The 23,966-nt window shown below is 33.7% G+C and overlaps 1 protein-coding gene across 30 annotated transcripts in view; it reads right to left on the bottom strand.

Annotated features, from left to right (window-relative positions):
* The window catches only part of CSPP1 (centrosome and spindle pole associated protein 1), a 177,504-nt gene that overhangs the window by 113,550 nt on the left and 39,988 nt on the right, over positions 1-23,966 (bottom strand). For 19 of the 30 annotated variants that reach the window (XR_007406979.1, XR_007406981.1, XR_007406977.1 and 16 more), the window contains 5 exons: positions 23,019-23,458; positions 11,275-11,373; positions 9,854-9,924; positions 1,493-1,586; positions 144-201 (listed from right to left, as the gene is read on the bottom strand). Coding sequence is in view for 22 of the 30 variants with exons in the window: in XM_025477902.3 (XP_025333687.1) it covers positions 144-201; positions 1,493-1,586; positions 9,854-9,924; positions 11,275-11,373; positions 23,019-23,458 (762 nt within the window). In the remaining 8 variants the exon portion in view is untranslated. The remainder of the gene's footprint in view (positions 1-143; positions 202-1,492; positions 1,587-9,853; positions 9,925-11,274; positions 11,374-23,018; positions 23,459-23,966) is intronic. The other 11 variants (XM_025477912.3, XM_035708378.2, XM_049103741.1 and 8 more) reach the window with 5 other exon arrangements.

Below are 23,966 nucleotides of genomic sequence, written 5' to 3'. Positions count from 1 at the left end.
ACGTTTTATGAGGACTGAATTTATTACTATTCAAATTGGTCTACTATTATATTCCTATCAATATCTTCTACCTCCACCTGCCATCACCACTGAGGCTTATTTAAATGGAAGAGTAAACGTTAAAAGATGCCAGGAATCCTTACCAATTTCTCAGGGTCTCGTACTCCAGAAGCTGCAACGCTGAGTTCCATATCTTTTTCTCTGAACAAAATTAAAATTCTATGTATTAAATAGTTGTAGTAAACACTATCAAAATCATAATCATTATTGTAACAAACTTAAACACAAAGTCCATACAATAACATCTTCAAGTACTAGTAATTCCTTTAACGGACAATAAAGCCTTAAATAATTCTGAAATACTAAATTTTTGATTTGGTGTGAAGTAAACTAGATTTCACATGTAAACTGACTTACAATAAATCTTAAAATCAGTGCCTGGAGTACTTCAAAGTCTCAGTAATTTGTACAGAATAAAGTACAGAAGACAAAATCTTTATCTTATAAAACAAAAATGCTGACGGTTCATGTATGTTTTATTGGCAAAAAAGATTAAAAAATTAAAAATTAATACCATACTTTTTAAGTACTTAACCAGAGTTTGTAAGAAAATTATGTTACAAAAAAAATTACAATGATGTTGAAAAGAACTAATATAAGGAAGTAGATACTGGCTTTCTCAAACATAGAGGCAAAAAGGTAAAACTAGAAGATAATAGTAGGTCTCGAATTCTCTAGACTAAGATATCTATTCCTAATTATAAACCATAATTACTATTTCACAGGTATTTTTACCAGAAAGATTACAAATACTGAGACTTGTATACTATATATATCTGTGGATTTATCATGATTACTTTTTATACTATATCAGTGTGCTTATCATTTTACATTGTTAATAGACAAAATAGTTACATTTTGTATTTGTTACTATGCATGAGATAGTACAGGGGGCATGTAGATAACATTGAATGCTTCTCTAATTCAAAAATTGAAGAAATTAATGAAGGTATGCAAAAGGTCTGTTATATAATATACAGTCTCATTTGTTACCTATATAACACAATAAATGAACACTCATATAGTATTTGTTTTATTGTCCTAGCTGATTTACAATGTAGAGGCTGAAAAGGAAGTGACTTACAAATATATTATCATCTTAAGAAAAATATCCCATTATTTTATTATATAATTGTTGTCACCATGTCATTTACACAAATGCATTTTTTAAAATATTTTATTTATTTATTTAAGACAGAGAGAAAGGGGGGGCAGGTGGGATGGCAGGTAGAGGAAGAAGGAGAGAGAGAATCTCAAGTGGACACCACAGGGCCAACTAAGGGCCCAAGGTGGGGCTCCAACACATGACCCAAGATCACAAATGGAGTTGAAATCAACAATCAGAAACCCAACGGACTAAGCCACCCAGGCACCCCTACACAAATGCATTTGAAGTTCAAAACACCTTTTTTAAATGCAAACCTTTCATTACCGTCTCTTGTTCTTCTGTTGTTCAGCCATTTGTTCCAACAGTTCTAGTCTATATTTCTCTTTCCTTCTCTGAATAAGTTCTCGATCTTCACCTCCTAGAAAGTGATTTTAAGAAAAAAATGTTTTTAATTCTTAAGCAACATCTCCAACTAGAAACTCAAATTTTTAAAAACCTCCATTTTTAATTACAAATAATTAATGACTACATCTGCAGAATATATAAAAAGGCAAAATTGTATATTACCTCTTCAATTAATTTCATAATTTATGAATATCCTTTACATGTCAATCACAAGACATATTACGCTTTCCCAAATCTCTAAACTTAATCAAAAACCTTAAATAAAGGAATATTCTAGTGGCTCAGTCAGTTAAGTGGTCCAACTCTTGATTTTGGCTCAGGTCACGACCTCAGGATGGTGGGATCCAGCCCTGCATGGAGCTCTGCACTGAGGATGGAGCCTACTTTGGGATTCTCTCTCCCTCTCCTCTGCCCCGTCCCACCATCTGCATACACACTTGCTATCTCTAAAAAAAATTTTTTTTAATTTTTAAATTTTTTAAAGAGAATAACGCCCATCCTCATTTTTCTAATAATTGGGATAATATCACCACTAATAACTCCTATAAGCCCTTTAAATTTAACAAGTGTATCCGAAAAGAACATCTCAAGAGCAACTGATCCTTTGTTTTCTGCTAATGGCAAGAACATCAAGCTTCAAAACCTCATATTACTTTGAATGATCATTCTCACTTATTCACTTCATATACAGATCCTCGCTTTATTCTCACCATCTTTAACTTGGATAGGATCTGTCTACATTTCACCTGGATTGGAGCAATAACCTCCTAATTAGTCTCCCCATTCTTCCTCTCTCTGCCCCAATACACCCAGCAAACTTATGTAAGATTAACTGTCTTAAAATACAACACTAATTATATGGGCACCTTGCTCAAAATCTTCAATAGTTCCCTCAATACTATTTAAAAAAAAAAATCTGAGTATCATGTGAAAATCAAGTTGTGCAAACATTTTAGATTCACAGATTATTACTGCATTTTTTTTTTGTTTTACTTACAAGTGATTTAGTGATTACTGTGATTTTTTTTTAGACTACAGCTGACAATGTTACATTAGTTCCAGGTATACAACATTGATTCAACAAGTCTTCACATTATGCTATACTCACCAGGAGTGTAGTTAATATTCGCAACCATATGTTTTTGACTAGATTCCTTATGCTGTGCCTTTTATTCCCACGACATATTCATTCCATACCTGAAAGTTGGAATCTCCCACTCCCCTTAATCCATTTTGCCCATTCTCCCACCCTGCTCCCCTCTGACAACTATCACTTTGTTCTCTATATTTATAGGTCTGATTCCAAATTTTTGTTTATTCGTGTGTTTTTTAAGATTCCACATACAAATGAAATCATATGGTAGTCATCCTTCTCTAACTTATTTCACTTAAGCATAATACCATCTAGGTCCACCCATGTTGTTGCAAATGGCACAATCATACTTTTATGGCTGCATAATATTCCATTGTCTGTATGAACCACTTCTTCGTTATCCATTTGTCAACTGATGGACACTTAGGTTGCTTCCATATCTTGGCTACTGTAAATAATGTTGCAATAAACATAGGGATCCATATATATTTTCAAATTAGTGTTATCATTTTCTTAAGAGTAAATACCCACTAGTGGAATTATTGGATCATACGGTATTTCTTTATCTCATTGTGGTTTTGATTTCCCTTTCTCTGATGATAGTGATACAGAGTATCTTTTCATGTGTCTGTTGCTCATCTGTATGTCTTCTTTGGAAAAAATATCTATTCAGGTCCTCTGCCCATTTTCAATTGATTTTTTTTTTTTTTTTTTTTTTTTTTTGGTATCCAGTTCTAAAGGTTCTTTATATACTTTGGATATTAACCCCTTATCAGATATATCATTTGCAAATAACTTCTCCTATTTCAGTAGGTTGTCTTTTCATTTTGCTGGTGGTTTCCTTTGCTGTGCAAAAGCTTTTTTATTTTGGTGTAGTTCTAAGAGTTTATTTTTGCTTTTATTTCCCTTGTCTTAGACATTTCTAGAAAGATGTTGCTACATCTGATGTTAGAGAAATTACTGCCTGTGTTCTCTTCTAGGATTTTTATGGTTTTAGGTCTCATATGTAGGTCTTTAATCCATTTTGAGTTTATTTTTTAGTATGGTGAAAGAAAGTAGTCCAGTTCCATTCTTCTACATGTAGTTGTCCAGTTTTCCTAGCACTATAAAGAGATTCTCTTTAAAAAATAAAAATAAAAAAAAATAAAGAAACGATCTTTCCCCATTGTATGCTCTTGTCTTGTCACAGACTAACCATCTATATAAGCGTGGGTTTATTTCTGGGTTCCCTATTCTGTTCCATTAATTTATGTGTCCATTTTATGCCAGTTACCACACTGTTTTGATTACTATAGCTTTGTGGGACTATCTTGAAATTTGGAATTGTGAAACCTCCAGTGTTGTTTTTCTTTCTCAAAATTTCTTTGGCTATTCTGGGTCTTTTGTAGTTCAATATAAATTTTAGTATTATTTTTTCTGGTTTTATAAAATATTCTATTGGTATTTTGCTGGAATTGCACTGAATCTGTAGATTGCTGTGGATAGTACAGATATTTTAGTAATACTAATTCTTCTAGTAGTGCCTGGGTGGTTCAGTTCGTTGAGTGTCAGACTCTCAGTTTCAGCTTAGGTCACTAGCTGAATGTCATGGGATCTAGCCCCACATGGGCTCCATGATCATCAGAGTCTGCTTGAAATTCTGTCTTCCTCCCTCCCCTTCTAACCTTGCCTGCATGCTTGCTGTCATAGATAGATTAGATTAGATTAGATTAGATAGATAGATAGATAGATAGATAGATAGATAGATGATAGATAGATAGAATCTTAAAAATACTAATTCTTCTAATTCATAAGCATGGAATATCTTTCCATTTCTTTCCTCAATGTTATTATTGCATATCTTAATGACATAAAATAACCTCCTAATCTAAATATGCATCATCTGAAACATCACACAATTGCTGGACATCAAAAATGCAACTGAGCAGCAATTTCTGTTCTACCTTAATTATTAGTCTCCCTATCATCAGTGAATATACAGCATCTAAGTGTGCCCTTAAGCTTAGATGTCAGCAAGAGTGAAGCTCCCATAAGGAATAACATGAAATACATTAAACTTAATAATAATGTTTTATATCAAAGTAAATCGATCCATTCTCCTTCTGATCATGATAGAAGTAATAAACAGAATTTAACATCCCACCATAGAAAGAAAACAATAAAGCTAGGCAAAATATGAAATGTTTTTCAGATACTGCACAACAGGTAGGATAGGACTATAATACCTGAAGGAAGGAAAATGAGGTGAGCCCTTTAACCAATGCCACTTCTGCCTGAATGCAATTTCCAGACCATAGGTACAGGGAAGGAGAACCTAAACAAAGCCAGGAAACTTAGCAAATCAGATAAAGATCAAAATTCAGGAAGCCTAAAATGTCTGGAGTTTTAGGGTGAAGATTCAAAAAGAAGCAAAAAAAAAAAGAGCTTCAGGGGCCACCTAGGTGGCTCAGTCAGTTAAGTGTCCAAGTCCTGATCTCAGGGTCATGAGTTCAAGCCCCATGTTAGGCTCCATTCTAGGCATGGAATCTACTAAAAAAAAAAAAAAACAAAAAAAAACAAAAAATCTATGCAGGGGACCCTTCAGACTTTACTGTGCACTAGTCTATAAATTAATAGTATAAAATTCCATTAGGCTGGACAAAAAACTGAAAAATTCTTGGATATTCTCAAAGTGGAGAGAAATTCCAGCTCCACCTTACTATAAAGGAGTTCTCAGTGGTCCCCTAAGGTATTCAAGGAAGACCACCCCCCAAAAAAGTCATTTGGTAGTAATAGGGCTGGACTGTCCCTAGGAAGAAGCTACTCTAAGACATCCCTAGCAAAGCTTACAATAAGACCTCACAAAGACTGGTTTTTAAGTATCAGAAAAATGTTACTGTGGTAGGCAAAATTCTGAGATCCCATGTTCCCTGCTTTCTGATGCTGATTCCCTGTATAAACCTCTCCCCTTGAGTATAGGCAGGACTTATGACTTGCTTTCAGCCAACAAAATATGGCAAAGGCCAAAGGAATTTGCTTATGTGATTAAGGTACAAATTCTAGATCAAAATTCAAGTCTGAATCAAAAGAGAGACTGTCTTGGGCGGGCCTGATACAATCAGGTAAAAGCCCTCCCTGAGTTTAGATTTTCCTTGCTAGCATAATAAAGTGAGCAGCCATGGTAAGGAAGCCCATGTGGGAAGAAACAATGGATGGCCTCTAAGAACTGTGGGTGGTCACCACCTAACATCCAGTAAGAAACCAGGGCCCTTAGTAATACAGCCACTAGAGTAAATGAATTTTGCCAATGATGTGAATGGGCTTAGAAGCAGATTCAGATGAAAAAACAGCCTGACACTTTGATTATAGCATTGTGAGTCTTGAATAGAGTCTTGAATCTAAACTCCAGACACACAGGCACTGTGAGATAATGTGGGATGTTTTGAACCACAAAATTTGTGCTCATATGCGATGCTGCAAACAGAAAACTAATACAACGACCAATAATCATTCGAGATGTTAATCAATAGAAAAAACATGTAAACAGATGATAGAAAAACAAAGATATTAAATTAGCTATCATAACTATGTCCAAGTATTTAAATAAAAATAAGAACACAGGGCCACCTGGCTGGCTGGCTCAATAAGTAGAACAAGCAAGTCTTGATATTGGGGTCTTGAGTTCAAGCCCCACATTTAAAAAAAAAAATCAACTGGATTTTAAAATAAGTAAACTTATTTACTTATTTGAGAGAGAGAGAGTGCAGTTGCGAGCAGAGGGAGGGGTCAAAGGAGAGGGAGAGAGAGAAAATCCACAAGCAGACTCCCCCAGCTGAGAGTGAACCCTGACACAGGGCTTGATCCCAGAACTCTGAGATTATGACATGAACCAAAACCAAGAGTTGGCCAACTTAACTGACTGAGCCACCTCAGTGCACTACCCTCCCTTTCTGAGATTTATTTAAAAATCTATTTTCTAAAAAAAATAGGAACATAATGAGGAAGAAATAGAATGTTACCAAAAAAAAAAGGGGGGGGGGGGGGGGGAGTTCTGCTTCTACTTAGCAGAAAGCTGTAAGAGAACACAGCTCAAACCCTACAATGGGGGAAAAACAATCATCTATAAAACTGTAACTTTTAAAAAGCCCATCAGAGAGCTGAGGTTATAAGAAACTAGGTAAAAGTAAATTCCAAAGGGTATAAAAACCAATCCAAAGAGAGATGGGATAATCCAAATTTTTTTTACCTTTCATAGAGTATGGAGAAGTAGGCAGCTGCCTTAAAAATAGGTAGGAAGGAAATAGCTGGAATGTTAATGAATTCTTATAGGCTTTTGGTGGGCTAGAGTAACAATGTAGATTCTCTGGAAAACCCAGACACAAGAGGAATCTGCACTCACTTCTCCACCTCCACCAGATGCTTATGATAGAGACTGGAGATAGGGCAACATGAGATACATGAAAGAGATCTTTCCGAAGCCAAATAACACTCTATGCTTTCTAGATACTTCTTTCATACAAAGCAATGGCCATATGTATTGGCTGAAGAGCAGAAAACCTGCTAGACCCAGCATTCTGCACTTCTATAAAGCGAAGTTCTGTTACTATCAGGGGAAGGGCAGGAAATTCTCACACAAACCCTCCACACACACAAAGGACAGTTTGGCTACCACTCTGGGAAGCATCAGGAACACTGATAGAGACTCATTTCCAAGAACCAGATATACAGGATCAGCCTAGCAACAAATAAAAAGCAACAGCAATCACTCTGTCAGGGTCAAATAGGTCCTGCTGAAAACTGAGGAAGGTGCAGGCACACTAAGAATATCCCTCCAGCACTCCAGGCCCCACACTAAGAACAAGGTAGTGAGAGAATTTAAAACTTATTTCTAAACAAGTGGTAGAAAAAGAGCTAAAAATGATTAAATACGCACAAGACATGAACATCACTATCAACCAACTGATCTACTTGACATTTATAAACCACTACACTCAACACCCATAAAATGCATTCTTTCAACTACAAACTAAAAATTCACCAAGATAAACTATATTCTAAGCCATTAACAATATTTTTTAAATTCAAATTTGAAAAAATTGAAATTATACAAACCTTTCCAGACCATAAGGGAATTAAACAAGCAGACAGTGATTAAAAAAAAAAAAAAAAAAAAAAAAAGGGATCCCTGGGTGGCGCAGCGGTTTAGCGCCTGCCTTTGGCCCAGGGTGCGATCCTGGAGACCCGGGATCGAATCCCACGTCGGGCTCCCGGTGCATGGAGCCTGCTTCTCCCTCTGTCTATGTCTCTGCCTCTCTCTCTCTCTCTGTGTGACTATCATAAATAAATTTAAAAAAAAAAAAAAACCAGGAGGAAAATCTCAAATAATCCATGATTCTTTTATGAACTCCACAATATATTATTATTTTTGCTCTAAGTAGTCACGGTCTTAATTTTTAAAATAAAGCAAAAGGCTTCAAATGAGGTCCCTGGAGCAAAACCATAGGAAGACAAATTTCAATTCAAATGAAATGAGAATTTTATACCAATCAGATTGTGCTATCTCTGGATTTCCCAATGGGTCCACACACATATAGGCCAGGGGGGGAAAAAAAAAAACATGAGACAAATCACTGGATTAAATAATTTTAAATGGTTTATTCCAAGCAGTAGAGTCTATTATCTTACCTAATATTCATCCATAATTCCTAGATTGCAGTAATGGCTAATTTATACCATTCAACCTTAAAATTTTAGGGTAATCTACTTATTGATAAAATTGTCAGTGGACTTTCAACAAAGAAATTCATTTCTCCAATTTTTATTATGTTTAACAAAATACATCATAAGAATGAAGCCTTTATTCTGACTTAGGTTACACTGGTAAATTCTCACTTAAAGACATTACATTAGAATAAAACTTTAGGGGCGCCTGGGTGGCTCAATCAGTTGAGTGACTGGCTCTTGATTTCAGTTCAGGTCATGATCTTGGGGTTTTGGGATCGACCCCACATCGGGCTCTGCACTCAGTGGGAAGCCTGCTCAAGGATTCTCTCTCTCCCTCTCCCTCTGCCCTTCCCTCTGCTTGTGCTCTCTAAAATAAAAAATACATCTTTAAAAAAATAAATCAATAAAAATCTAGTTGCTATGCCCTATTATCTCACAATAGCCATTTCAAGGAAAGAAAGATCTGAGAATATCATGCAATTAAATATCTCTAAGCCAAGATTTAAATTACTGACCGCTTTCACAATGAATGAATCTAAACTTTTATCCAATTTTCTCACATACTTCACTTGAAATCAAATTTCATGTTATTTTTTCTAATAGTTTTTACACAGAAAACAGACCACTTTATTATTTTAAAGTTATACATAAGAAATAAGTAAGGCTCTCTCTTTACACTGTTTCTGAAATTATGACAAGTAGCAAATCAATATCCTTATATGAAACAATGACCTTCATTTCTGATAAAATAGAAAATTTGGATTATGATCATGATTTGTACAAAATATCTTCTCAGGAACTACATGGAAAGATCATAGGAAAGGATGTTTATCAAAGGATAAAAGGAACTAGCAAGGAAACTAAAATGTCAGGCAGTTCTATACTAACTAAAGAAGAGAAAGAATGAAGAAAAAAACTGTCACATATAAAACAGAATATAAGAAACAGCCACACTACAACAAAGCTACTGAAATTAATATTTCACTTATCATCTATAGAAAGCTCATTATTAAAGTTATTCCATTTTAAAATTATACACAGGGCAGCCCGTGTGGCTCAGCGGTTTAGCACTGCCTTTGGCCCAGGGAGTGATCCTGGGGACCCAGGATCGAGTCCTGCGTCGGGCTCCCTGCATGGAGCCTGCTTCTCCCTCTGCCTGTGTCTCTGCCTCTCTCTCTCTCTGTCTCTCATGAATAAATAAATAAAATCTAAAATAAAATAAAATAAATAAATAAATAAAATAAAATAAAGTAAGTTAAATAAAATAAAATAAAATAAAATAACATAAAATAAAATAAAATAATACACAGAGCTATATACAATATACATTAAATGTTTAGCATAGGCCCTATCATAAAGTAAGCACTAGATAAATATTTTCTATTATTAGTAGCAGTAGTATTAATGACAATACTGAGTTCTCACCAAAGAACTTTTCTACAACAGTTTGCAAAAGTTTAATCAACTGGAAGTTTTATACGTACCAAAGAGCATTCCCGCAAAAGGACTACAGATCTCTCGGTTAGTAGATTTGGATGGTTCATTGTCTCGAGCACTAAAACAAAAAACAAAAAGAATTACAACTCAAATGAAATTGTAGGAACGAGCTATAGGCCTTTCAAAGTACTATGGACACTATAATGGTCACATATTTTTAAAGTCAGGGTAAAATCAGCATGTTCTCTCTTTAAATAGTGGGACCTCAATAGATTCAGCCTCTATAAACATATAACCTTTTTCTTCAGCTTACATCACTGGCTCTATAGATTCCCAATAAAATTTTTTTCATAAGAACAGTCAAATCAGTAAGGAAAATGGATATAAATACACATAAGTCCTAAATAAAGAGGAGAAAGGAGATACCTATTCACACAGTTGAGAAAGAAGAGCAGCTCTTAAAAACTCCTTCCTTAAAATACAGAAATAAGAGGGGGAGCTGGGGAGACAACTGACTCAAAGGAAATCTAATCAGACCCAAACAACAGATTATCTTATCTCAAGCACTTCTATATATTACTTTTCTTCAGAGAAAACAGACGCTTTTCCTGACATATGACATTATTTTCTTCATTATACACTATAGATTCCGAGCCATTTATACTTATGTATAAGAAAGCCACCAAAATGATAAAAACTATCAACAGAAAGAAAACGTGAATATAAAATACATATGATTTCTGTTCTCTTTGTCAAGACAGAATTATTATGAGCACTAGTTTTACAAAGTAAGCATAAAAATTACCTAATCAATAAGCTGAAAATGAAAAAAAAAATTTTTTTTTCAAAGGAAAATTCACATTGCAGGAACATTTTCAATTTATTTCTAGTTAATTTATATCACTCCCATAACTCTAAGATATTTTAAATTGATTTTTAGTGGGATCCCTGGGTGGCGCAGCGGTTTGGCGCCTGCCTTTGGCCTAGGGCGCGATCCTGGAGACCCAGGATCGAACCCCACGTCGGGCTCCCGGTGCATGGAGCCTGCTTCTCCCTCTGCCTGTGTCTCTGCCTCTCTCTCTCTCTCTCTCTCTGTGACTATCATAAATAAATAAAAAAATTTAAAAAAAAAAATTGATTTTTAGTCCATTAAACTAGATGCTTATTTCTCCTTTCATTATTTCAAACAAATTTCTATATACTTTATAATTATAGGGAGTTCTTTGGAACACCGTGGCATACTAATAATCCAAACCTGCTGTTCAAAAGAATGTTGTAAAGTACTATAAATTTTCATTTAACACAATTCTCCCCCCCTCCTTCTTTTGTTTCCCTTTAGTTCTTTTCTTATTAAATAAGGAAAGTTATTAACATACTATACCTTTCTACTTATTCAGCAAGCCAGTTTTAGCAGGTGCTGTTTCACAGTGTAAGGACTGAATGACAGAATTTATATTATATACTATACCTTCTATTTCCAGCAGATGAAATGCGTATGTTTGACTGCTCTGTGACATCACCACCATAGTCCTTAGGAGGCACATTCCCTCGTCTGTTCCCGTACATCCTTAAAAACACATTAGCTTATAAAGCTTGCTCCACATACAGTGGACCTTCCTATAACCCTTTGGTGTTTTTACATTTGATATGGGAAATGTTAATGGGAACAAAGTGTTATAATGAAGTTTTACTGCAAACACATTCAAAAATTAATTTGAAGGAGATTTACTTCACATATGATTTCCTGGTTAATAGGAGAAACTGAGAGTTTAAATTCAATATTCTTTAAAATAAAGTTATAAATTATTTCAATATAACTTCTAACTTTTAATTTCAAATTATGCATATACTAATACTTTCCTATCATTCATTTAATTCAAAAAATTAATTAGTACCTACTACATGCCAAATACTATTTATTCTAGGCACTGGTATATGAACATGGTCCTTGTTCTCATGAAGATTATAGATCAATTTCACAATGAGATCTCTTTTTTAAACAAAATTCACAGATTTTAGAAATTACTTCACTGCATATACAAACCTTTTTGACTTAAAAATATGGCAGCTGTCTTACCATTAGATTAAATCAAATATAGCAAGGCACAACATTTGCTAACACTGTAAATCACATGAAAGAATAAATATTAGCAACAGGTGAATGGCAAACATTATAAACAAATAGTCTGATACATGGGTTAAAAATGATCACTTTACTCACAAGGTCATAGACAACATAAAAGAAAGATCAGAATTTCTTTTTCCTTAAAAATCCTTTTCAGAAAATCATCTTAAAATTTTTTCATTTAATCTTTTTTCCACTTGGCAAACATTGATTTCTTTAGCTTAATTCCTCATACCAGAGAAACCAACATGACTTTTTATCAGCATCCATGAAAATCAGCATTTCACAAGTTACATTTCTTCATGTGGTTGTTTTGAAACGATTTTCTCTCAAAAAGACTACTAGAGAGAAATATAGCTGTTAAAGTATTATTCAATATTTAGGTGAATTTCATTTTCCCATTAAGAAAAATGGCAATTTTTAGAAGAAAAGGAATTTATTCTCCACAGAGCCAGCATAGAAGTCTTTCCTCGGGGGATCCCTGGGTGGCGCAGCGGTTTGGCGCCTGCCTTTGGCCCAGGGCGCGATCCTGGAGACCCGGGATCGAGTCCCACATCAGGCTTCCTGCATGGAGCCTGTTTCTCTCTGCCTCTCTCTATCTCTCATTACTAAAAAATAAATAAAAATTTAAAAAAAAAAAAAGTCTTTCCTCATTTGTGTCCATCACATAAGCACTGTCAAAATTATCTAGATAATTGAAAAAACTATCCGAAATACATCTTCATCATAACTGACTTGGCATGATACATAAATAGCTCCCATTTTTTAGCCATATCTACAGAACTCTCCACAAGCCCTTTCAAAAAGCAATGTCAAATTATTTCAATTTACCAATGCATAGCTGATTTAATATCTAAAACCGATGTGCTCAAGTCTCTGTTTTAAACTGACATGTCAGTTTGGTGTCTCTCATTCCCTATTTCTACCACTTAAAGAACTAGTAAATACAAACTCTGATTCAAATTTGTAATTAATAATGCCAGGCAACCAGATTTAATTATACTTTTCTATATTAAACATGCATGAACAAGAAAGAGTTAACAGCATAGGCCTAAAATTGTCAACCTTTAAGAAACCTATTTGGGGGCACCTGGGTTGGTTAAGCATCCACCTTCAGCTCGGGTCATGATCACAGGACCCTGGGATCAAGCCTTGCAGCAGGCTCCCTGCTCAGTGGGGAGCCTGCTTCTCCCTCTCTTCCCCCGCTCATGCTTTCTGTCACTGTTCTCTCTCCCAAATAAATAAGAAGAAAGAAAGAAAGAAAGAAAGAAAGAAAGAAAGAAAGAAAGAAAGAAAGAAAGAAAGAAAAGAAAAGAAAAGAAAAGAAAGAAAAGAAAGAAAGGAAAGAAAGAAAGGAAAGAAAGAAAGGAAAGAAAGAAAGGAAAGAAAGAAAGAAAGAAAGAAAGAAAGAAAGAAAGAAAGAAAGAAAGAAAGAAAGAAAGAAAGAAAGAAAGAAAGAAAGAAAGAAAGAAAGAAAGAAAGAAAGAAAGAAAAGAAAGAAAGAAGAGAAAACAAGACCTATTTGGAAGCCTGGCCCTGATAAACTGATAAAGAGTGAGTCATGCCTAAACTATTTCTACAAACAATACAGTTTATGCTGAAGATCTGCTTTCCTTCAAGAAGCTCAGAATTTTCATATATCCTCAAAAAAGGGTGCTTATGTGACCAGACCTCAATAAAAACATTGGGTACTGAGTCTCTTATGACTTTTCCTGGTAGACAACATTTCACACATGTTGTCACAATTCAATGCTGAAGGAATTAAGCATGTCCTCTGTGACTCCACTAGGACAGAACTCTCGGAAACTTGTGCCTGCTTGCCCTCAGACTTTGTCCAAGCTCCTTTTTTTCCTTTGCTGATTTTATTTGGTATCCTTTCACTGTAATAAATCATACCCATAAATATAACTACATACACAGAAGTCTTGTAAATCCCCTTAGTGAATCACCAAACCTGGAGGTGGTCTCCCATGACCCAAAAGACAAAAGTAAGTAAATGTGTTGATGTGGCAAAGCGGTGCCTCAACAAATAAAAGTTTTCATATACAGAGAAACAAAGTTACAAATTTTAAAAAACATACCTTGTGATTAAACCAGAATTAAAGGCTACTTAAATATACAAAATTCTTTCTAAAATTTATCCAAGAGCCTGTGACTTCCTGCATTTTCAGTTAAGTTCTCTAAAAGCAATATTTCGACTTTGCAATTCTACCCTAACTTTATGCAGTTGTACTGAAAATATGCTACATCCAAATCATCTGTATTAAAAATGTTTCATATGGGACGCCTGCGTGGCTCAGTGGTTGAGTGTCTGCCTTCTTCTCAGGGCACGAATCCTAGGACCCCAGGATGGAGACCCACATCAACCTCCCCTTGGGGAGCCTGCTTCTCCCTCTGCCTACGTCTCTGCCTCTTACCTCTGTGTCTCTCATGAATAAATAAAATCCTTTTAAAAATAAATAAAAATAAAAAATGTTTCATAGGTTCTTCGGCATAAATAGCTTAATAAAGTAAGCATCATAAACACAAAAGGTCATTTTCAAGTCCATTCTAAATTAAAGAAATTTAAGAAATTATTTATGTATAAAGTCATGATCTCTTTGTTAAATTCTATAGTAAAATCACAAAGTTTTCTAACAAACAATAGGGAAGATAGCTTAAGGTGTATTCACAACAGGCTCTGTGCTAAGCATGAAACCTGCTGAAGATTCTCTCTCTCCTTCTGCCCTTTCCTCCTACTCTATACACACTTGCTCATTTTCTCAATCTCTTAAAAGCAAACAAACAAACCTTTACCGAGACAGTGAAGTTCTCCAGAAAGAAATTGGTGAAAGCCAATGGTGTTTTGTCATTTCTATCTCCTCTCTTCAATTCTCTCAACATTAAGGGAGACCAACAAATGGTAATAGCCACAAATAACGAACTCATTATATTTCTAAGAGCAATCTGATTCTAATTAAAGTCCAAGAGTTCAATTTGGGTCCAGTTTGTCCCTGAGAAGTCCTTTCTGTTATAGCTTCTAATACCAAATAAAAACTATCCCTAAGACTCAGAACCAATCTACCTAAATATTTTATGACTTTAAATCCATAGATTCACTATTCACACCTCAATCCACTAGATTTTGTCAGAAAGAGACCACCTCAAAAAAGAATTTGCTTTCTTAAAAAAAAAAAAAAATTTTGCTTTCTTTGACATACCAAATCAGATTTAACTGAAGTAATTTTAAAAATTATAAGCGGTTTTACCATCCTACTATCACACACACACAAAAAAAAGTTACAAGTATGTTAAATGGAAAAAGGTTTTTCTCTATTTCCTGAAAGACATGGATCAACAACTTTACTGAGGTTCAAATCTCAATGCCCAAAGAGACTAGGTATAAGCTATAGGCCAAGTTTACTCTAAAAATTAACACACATTTACCTTTAAAAAAAAAAAAAAAGTTAGTCTTACAGAAGAAAAGCAAACTTTCTAAAACCACTGGTTGTCCCAGCTAATTTAAATATGAATGACAATTCCTAAATAATGAATAACTTCTCTATTTTCCTTAACAAATCACAGAATCAAACTACTTTAGGAACAAATTTACAATGTTTGTGCTATCAAGAATAACACATCATAAAAAAATATTTACCATCTGTTAGTCCTGGATTTATAATAGCTCAGAGAGAGGGGAAAAAATCAAAAAAATTAATAAAATAAAATAAATAAAAAATAAATAAATTTTTAAAAAGAGGGAAAAAAATCAAATTTCTCCTTACTTAAAAAAAATCATCTAATTCATAAAATGGATATACCACCTTGTTTTGATATAAAGAATTTCTCAAAAAAAAAAAAAAAAGAATTTCTCTAACACAAATGAATTCTGCTATTAGGGGTACTCTCCTAATACTTAGCTGTTAACTATGGGTTACCATTTTTTCAGTATGTTTTTTCTATTATCAAGCCCATCTTCAAAATGGAGAAAAAAGTTATATTAAAGAGGCCATTCCAGAGATAAATGAAAATTACTATATTTTAGAGAAAAAAAATAAGTTCTAATGAGACACTTCTCCTCATTTACACCTTACATATTAAGCATGCACATTTCTTAGAATGTCTCACATTAAGCAAGCACGTACTCATCTATGTGACTAACACACAGATTCTAATTTCACATGGAATGTTATTTCAGAATTTTATTAAATGACTATTAAGATTACAAACTAACAAAAATCAAGAGTAAAATAGAATGGGAGTGCTAACTGCATTAATTACATTAAAACTTTTAAAAGCATTTTTTAAAGCTAAGTTTCTTTTACTCATTAACATTGGTTATAAGTAAACACAGTAAAGTAATATATTAACTTCTACAGGTCAAGTTAATAAATAATAAAGACCAGGATGATCATATTTAAAAAGAGCCTACAAATTTCAAAGTATAATGAAATACACCATTACCTTCAGCCTCTAAAAGTTCGTAACACATAAATTTTAGTCAAATTGTAAATATTTATAAATAAATAAGACATACACAAACACACACACATATACAAAGAATGTAAGTGTCAAGCAAAATACTAACTACCTTGTTAACTATTTTAAAACACTGGCCGGTGATTAATGATGAGTTCAGAAGTGTAACATCATTCCTAGGCTTTAGCTTTCCCATATTTAAAATGGGCACAGTAGTTCACTAATGAATACATTATGGAACATGAAATCGTTTATGGGATAATTAGAAAAAAAGTGAGACCAAAAATATAAAACTCAAAAATTGTTCAAAATTAAAAGTGAAATTTATCATATACTGGCTTTAAGAAGGAAAGAACAAGAGAAATTTAGAAAAATGAAGGAAAATTAATTTTGTACTTCTCACAGTTATAACTATTTTTTGTCAAGAATTTCTGGTTTATAATATTACTAATAAATACTTAGACTAAAAACAAGGAACAATATTACATACATAATGTATGATAAAGGATTAATCCATTGAGAGGAAATAACAATTGTAAATATGCACCCAAAATAGGATCACCAAAGTACATAAAGTAAATATTAACAAACATAAGGAGAGAAATTGACAGTAATATAATAACAGTAGAGGTCTTTAACACCCCACTTACATCAATTGATATCATCCAGACAGAAAATCAGTAAGAAAACAGTGGCTCTGAAGAACACATTATACCAGATGTACTTAACAGATATATAAAGAATATTCCATCCAAACATAGCAGAATACACAATCTTTTCAAGTGCACATGAAACATTCCATAGGATAGATTACATGCTAGGTCACAAAACAAGTCAGAATGAATTTAAGAAGACTGAAATCCTAATCAAACACCTTTTCCAGCCACAACAGTATGAAACTAGAGACCAATTACAAAGGGAAAAAAGAAAGAAAAAAAGAGAGGGAGAGAAAGCAAGCAAGCAAGCAAACACAAAAAATGTGGAGGCTAAACAACATTCTACCAAGCAGTGGGTCAGTGAAAAAATGAGAGGAAATCCAAAACACATGGAGAAATATGACATAGTGAAAACAGTTCTAAGAGCATCTACAGTTTCACAGGCCTACCTCAAGAGACAAGAAAAAAAACTCAATCTAACCTTATACATAAAGAATCTAAAAAAAAAATAACAAACCCATGGGGCATCCCAGGTGGCTCAGCAGTTTAGTGCCGCCTGCAGCCCAGGGCGTGATCCTGGAGACCCAGGACCAAGTCCCACGTCAGGCTCTCTGCATGGAGCCTGCTTCTCCCTCTGCCTGTATCTATGCCTCTCTCTGTGTGTCTCTCTCATGAATAAATAAAATCTTTTTTAAAAATAAATAAATAAATAAATAACCCAAAGTCTGCAGAAAGGAAAAAACAAGATCAGAGCAGAAATAAATAAAATGGAGACTAAAAAAACAATAGAAAGGATCAATAAACAAAGCTGTTCTCTGAAAACAAAATTGATAAACCTTTAGCCAGACTCATCAAGAAGATAATAAATTTATTTATTTTAAATAAATTCAGAAATGAAAGACAAGTAACAAATAACAACACAAACATACAGAGAATTTTAAGAGACTACTATGAAAAATTATATGCCAATAAATTGGGACAACCTAGAAGAAATGGAAAATTCCCAAAATCATATAATTTTCCAAAACTGAATCAGAAAGACTCAAAAAATCTGAACAGATCAATTTCTAATAACGAAACTGAACTACAGTCACAAAAGTACCAGCAGGGGTGCCTGGGTGGCTCAGATAAGTGTCTGCCTTTGGCTCAGGTCATGATCCCAAGGTCCTGGAATCAAGCCCTGCATTAGGCTCCCCACTGAGCCTGCTTCTCCCTCTCCCCTCCCCCCGCTCATGTGTACTCTCTCTCAAATAAATAAAATCTTAAAAAAAAAAAAAAAAAAACCCCAACTTCTAACAAACAAGTCCAGGACAAGATGGTTTTCCAGGGAAATTCTACCAAATAATTCAAGGATGGTTTGATATATGCAAGACAATCAACCTGACACATCACATTAACAAAATGAAGCATAAAATCCATATGATCACTTCAACAGATGCAGAAAAGGCATCTGACAAAATACAACATCCATTTATGATAAAAACTCTTGTTAAAGTAGGTTTAGAAGGAACATACTTCATCATAATAAAGGCAATACGTATAACATAAAGCTATAATACAGATATTAAAATAGACATACAAATAAAGTAAAAAATAAAAATAAATTTAAAAAAATTTTAAAGGCCATATATGAAAAACACATGATGAAAACTGAGAGCCTCTAAGATTGGGAACAAAACAACGATGACCATTCTTGGCACTTTTATTCAACACTGCACTAGAAGTACAAGTCACAACAATCAGACAAGAAAAAGAAATAAAAACCATCCAAACTGGTAATGAAGAAATAAAACTTTCACTATTTGCAGATGATGCCAAACTATATACAGGAAGTCCTAAAGACTCCACCAAAAAACTATGAGAACTAATAATCAATTCAGTAATACAGCAGAATAGGAAATTAATATAGAGAAATCTGCTGCATTTCTATAAACCAATAATGAGTTGGCAGAAAGAAAAAAAAATTTTTTCATCCTATTTACAATTGTATTGCATTAAAAAAAAAAAAAAAAAAAAAAAACCTAGAAATACATTTAACCAAGGAGGTCAAAGACCTACACTGTGAAAACTATAAGACTCTGATGAAAGAAACTGAAGATGACACAAATGAAAAGATACCCCATACTCATGGACTGGAAGAAATAATATTGCTAAAAATGTCCCTACTGCTCATAACAATCTACAGATTCAATGCAATTCCTATCAAAATGCCAAAAGCACTTATCACAGAATTGAAACAAATATTCCTAAAATTTGTACCAAACCACAAAAGACCCTGAATAGCCAAGAGAAACTTGAAGAAGAACAAAGCTGGAAGCATCACAATCCGAATTTCAAGATAGTACTATGAAACTACAGTAATCAAAACAGTATGGTGCTAGCACAAAAATAGACATATGGATCAATGGAACTGAACAGAGACCCCAGAAATAAACCCACACTTACACAGTCAATTAACATGACAAAAGAGGCAAGAATCTACAATGGGGGAAAAAACAGTTTCTTCAGTAAATGGTTCCAGGAAAACTGTACGACTACATGTAAAAAATTAAAACTGAATCACTTTCTTACACCATACACAAAAATATACTCAAAATATATTGAAGCCCTAAACATGAGACCTGAAGCCATTAAACTCCTAAGAGGAAACATAGGAGTCTCTGGGACATTAGCCTTAGCAACATATTTATGGATAGGTCTCCTGAGACAAGGGAAACAAAAGCAAAAATAAAGTATCAGGACTATACCAAAATAAAAGGCTTTTGTACAAAAAGGAAACCATCAATAAAAGAAAAAGCAACCCACTGGAGATATCTGCAAATGATTCATCCAATAAGGGATTAATTTCTAGAACATATAAAGAACTCCTACAATTCAAACCAAAAACCAAATAATCGGATTAGAAAACAAGCAGAAGACCCAAGTAATCGTTCTTCCAAAGAGATATACAAGTGGCCAACAGACACATTAAAAGATGCTCAACATCACTAACCATCAGGAAAATGCAAATGAAAACCAAAATGAGGTATCACCTCACACCAGTGAGAAGGACTAATATCAAAAAGACAAGAAATAATAAGTGCTAGTTAGGATGTGGAGAAAAGGGAACTCCCATGCAATGTGTTGGGAATGTAAACTGGTGCAGCCACTATGGAAAAACAGTAGGGAGATGGCTCAAAAAATTAAGAATAGGTATACCATATGATCCAGTAATTCCCCTACTGGGTACTTAACTAAAGAAAATGAAAACATTGGGACACCTGGGTGGCTTAAGCAGTTGAGTGTCTGCTCAGGTCATGATCCTGGAGTTCCAGGATCGAGTCCTTGTATTGGGCTCCCTGCATGGAGCTTGCTTCTCCCTCTGCCTGTGTCTTGCCTCTCTCTGTGTCTCTCATGAATAAATAAATAAAATCTTAAAAAAAAAAATGAAAACATTAAATTGAAAAGATACCTGCACCTCTATGTTTATTGCAACCTTACTTATAATAGCCAAGTTATGGAAGCAACTCAAGTGTCCATCTATAGATGAATGGATTAAAAAGATGTGGTATAGATACAGAATGGAATATTAGCCATAAAAAAGAATGAGATCTTGCCATTTCCAAAAATATGGATGGACCTAGAGGGTATTATGCCAAGTGAAAATAAATCAGGGAAAGAAAAATACTGTATGATTTCATTTATATGTGACATCTAAAAAACAAACGAACAAACAATAAGAAACAGACTCGTAAATACAGACAATATTGTTGCCAGAGGGTAGGGGCATGGGAGGAAAGAGCTAAATAGGTGACAGGGATTAAGAGATACAAGCCTCTAGTTATAAAATAAATAAGTCACAGAGATAAAAATACAACACAGGGAATATAGTCAGTAATATTATAATAATGTTGTATGGTGACAGATGGTAACTACATGTATTTTGGTGAGCACTGCATAACGTGCAGAACTGTTGAATCCCTATGTGTGCATCTAAAATGAATATTAACACTGCATATCAACTATACTTATTTAAAAAATTTTAATAAATGGTTAGAGCAAGAGGCCAAATGCAGTTACATACTTCTACAGTCTCAAAAATTTCACTAGTAAGTAGTCATTTTTCTTATCAACCACTCTGCCTCCTAAGTAAAAACTACTAAATGATAGATGTGAATTTTGATTTGCTACAATTAAGGTATCTACAAATCTGAAATACAGAAATTCAATTTTAACCTCATGCTAGAGACATATGTGGTAAACCTTACATCTAGAGATATAAGTTTATGCATTAACAAAATGGAAGTAATACAATGATTTAAATTTGAAGACATACTTTCAAATATTTTAAGACATGTTACAGGAATTTTTTTCTCACTCATCCTCATGTTTATCTATTCTTAAAATACTACTTGGGGAAGATTATATGAAGAGAGTTCATTTTTTCATTTACGGAATACATAAGAAAAAAAGCTCTCAAATAATTAGGCTGAAATTCATTTGTTCAAGTATAAAATTATCACAGGATATAAATACAAATATAATAGATTAAAATATATTTTAAAAGCAATCATAAGTTTCTTGAAATTCCAAACTTAAAAGGTAGCATTATATTACACTTCAAAGAAAAACAGACACCACAAAGAAAAAAAATGGTTTCATGTACAAAGGCAAAACCAAGAGTCCAAGATTACCTGCAGTTCTCTATTTGAGAGCTCTTTTAGTTTTAGGCAGCCTTTGACTATCTTTAGGTATAAACATTTTCAAATATAAAACGTTATAGGATTTGGAGTATTTTCTGAAGTACAGTTAGATTCAAATCAGATGTAAATGACAAGTAGCATTGCAAAATTCTAATTCTCCACTCATATCACTTAAATCAGGATGATTATTAAACAGATCGGGTGAGAAGGCCATCATAGCTACAGAATAAAGAGTAGAATATGACAAACTATAAAGATTTTGTGTTATTATTAATAACTAGAATACTTAACGTATAGCATTATGTCTCAAAATTTTCTAAAATATTTAAAAAGTAATCTATTTGGACTAAAGAAACAGATCCCATAAAATCTTCAAAATTTAAATTTAACCCTTTCAAGTTAACAAGTCACTGACAAATATGGACTCCTGCCATATTTCTATCTCCAAAAGTTTGTGACAATACAGCAAATTTTAAGTATTAAGACAAATGACTTAATAAAACAAAACCCCCCCTATAGCAGTTAAGAAATTACAAATAGTGTCCCCAAAATAATCATCCCAAAGAACTGAAAAGCATCAGAAAATCTGATAGTAAAAACCTGGTATCGTTTCACTTAAATGTTGAATACGTGACTTAAAAACAATGAAATATATTGATAAATGTATTTAGAGCATAGGAACATTAACGGAATAAGCTGTATTTCATCTACTTTAAAATGTCTCATGTATCCATACTTTAACATCTGAATCTGGGATTGCCATCAACCTGGTTTTTAGTCAAGTTATTGCAATGTGGAGTTCTTTTTTTCTTCTGTCAGTCGTCTAGGGGCACTCTGAATCTGAGACAACCCTGAATTCTTGCCTAAAGTTTTTTAAATACTGGCAACATGAATTTCAGACTGCAAACCTGAATCAGTACTGGCTTACAGATCAAATCTCAGAGGTGTTTGTTTTTTTTTTTTAATCCTCCCATTCAGTGCAAAGGTTGAAACATGCAAGTTTCCTTTCTGTCCCCTTCTGTGAAAAAGTTTATTTCCCATTTAATTTTACACGAAGGTTGTAGTCTTTCAGTGTCCCAGTTTGATTACGGGTCCCTTTTTCCCCCATCTTGGAGGTTTTATTTGTTCCTTCAGTGGCACATAGAAAATAGTGGTACAACTTCAAACTGATAGCATCTTAGAATTAATCAAATATGTAGATAAATGAAACTGCTTCTCCCTAACATACTGATAAAAAGTAACGACATGAATACTAAGTAAATAAAGAAAATAAATATAAAATTGTAAATACCTGTCATTTGTATACACTCTCAAAAGTCTTCTATCAAAATCACTTTCATATCTAAACCTCTCGTCCATTTCTTCACTTACTTCAGGATCTTGATCTGGTTTATAATACTGTCTATCAAAAACACGATCGTCATTAAACCTGCGAAATCTTCTATCTGGAATGTCAGCTTTGTTGGCAAACCTTTGATGTTTTTTATTGGGTATGCCCACTTCTTCATTAGTTTTTTTAATGATTCTTCTATTCCTTAATTCAATGTCATCATCTAGTTGTCGATATCTGTCTTCCTCCAGTCTTCTTTGGTTTAGAAGCTCTTCATATGCCTCCGAAGGAGTTAAGACATTTCTTCCAAGACCCCCTGAATTTTCACAAGATGTCTGTATTTGTGAAGATAAATCAGGCTTACCCTGACAAATAGGTTTTTTATTTCTTTGATTCTTCTGCTGGTCAATTAAAAAAGAAAACAAGAAATAGATCTTAGTACAATGCTATTTCTTAGAAAATAATTAAACCCTCAAATGATGCTTAGTCTACTTACTATCTGAACTCCAAGGCTTAATTACCAAAAGAAATAGCTTATCTTTAGGAAAAAAAAACCTCAAGGAAATGCTATCTTCAAAACTTACTAAATATCATCTAAACAAGCAACAGCAATATGGGTAAATAGCTACAAAAAGAGAGGATAAATTAAATGCAAATTCCTATCCCAGGAGATAGTAGGCATATTTTGGCAGGTAATATAGCTTCAAAATACTTCAAATTAAATTCTTAATACAAAAAAATATAGAAAGTGGTCAATTTTTTGGCCCTATTGATATCAATCCACTACTCTTAAATTTGGAAAAAAATATATATCTAGAAATTGTCAATATTTTAAAAATCACTCAAAATAAAAACTAGGGGCTCCTGGGTGGCTCAGTCCATTAAGCATCCGACTCTTGATTTTGGTTT

This window comes from Canis lupus, chromosome 29, assembly GCF_003254725.2.
Source record: "Canis lupus dingo isolate Sandy chromosome 29, ASM325472v2, whole genome shotgun sequence".
Lineage (NCBI taxonomy): Eukaryota > Metazoa > Chordata > Mammalia > Carnivora > Canidae > Canis > Canis lupus.
Note: the sequence above shows the minus strand (reverse complement) of the source record. Positions and strands in the feature narration are given on the sequence as shown.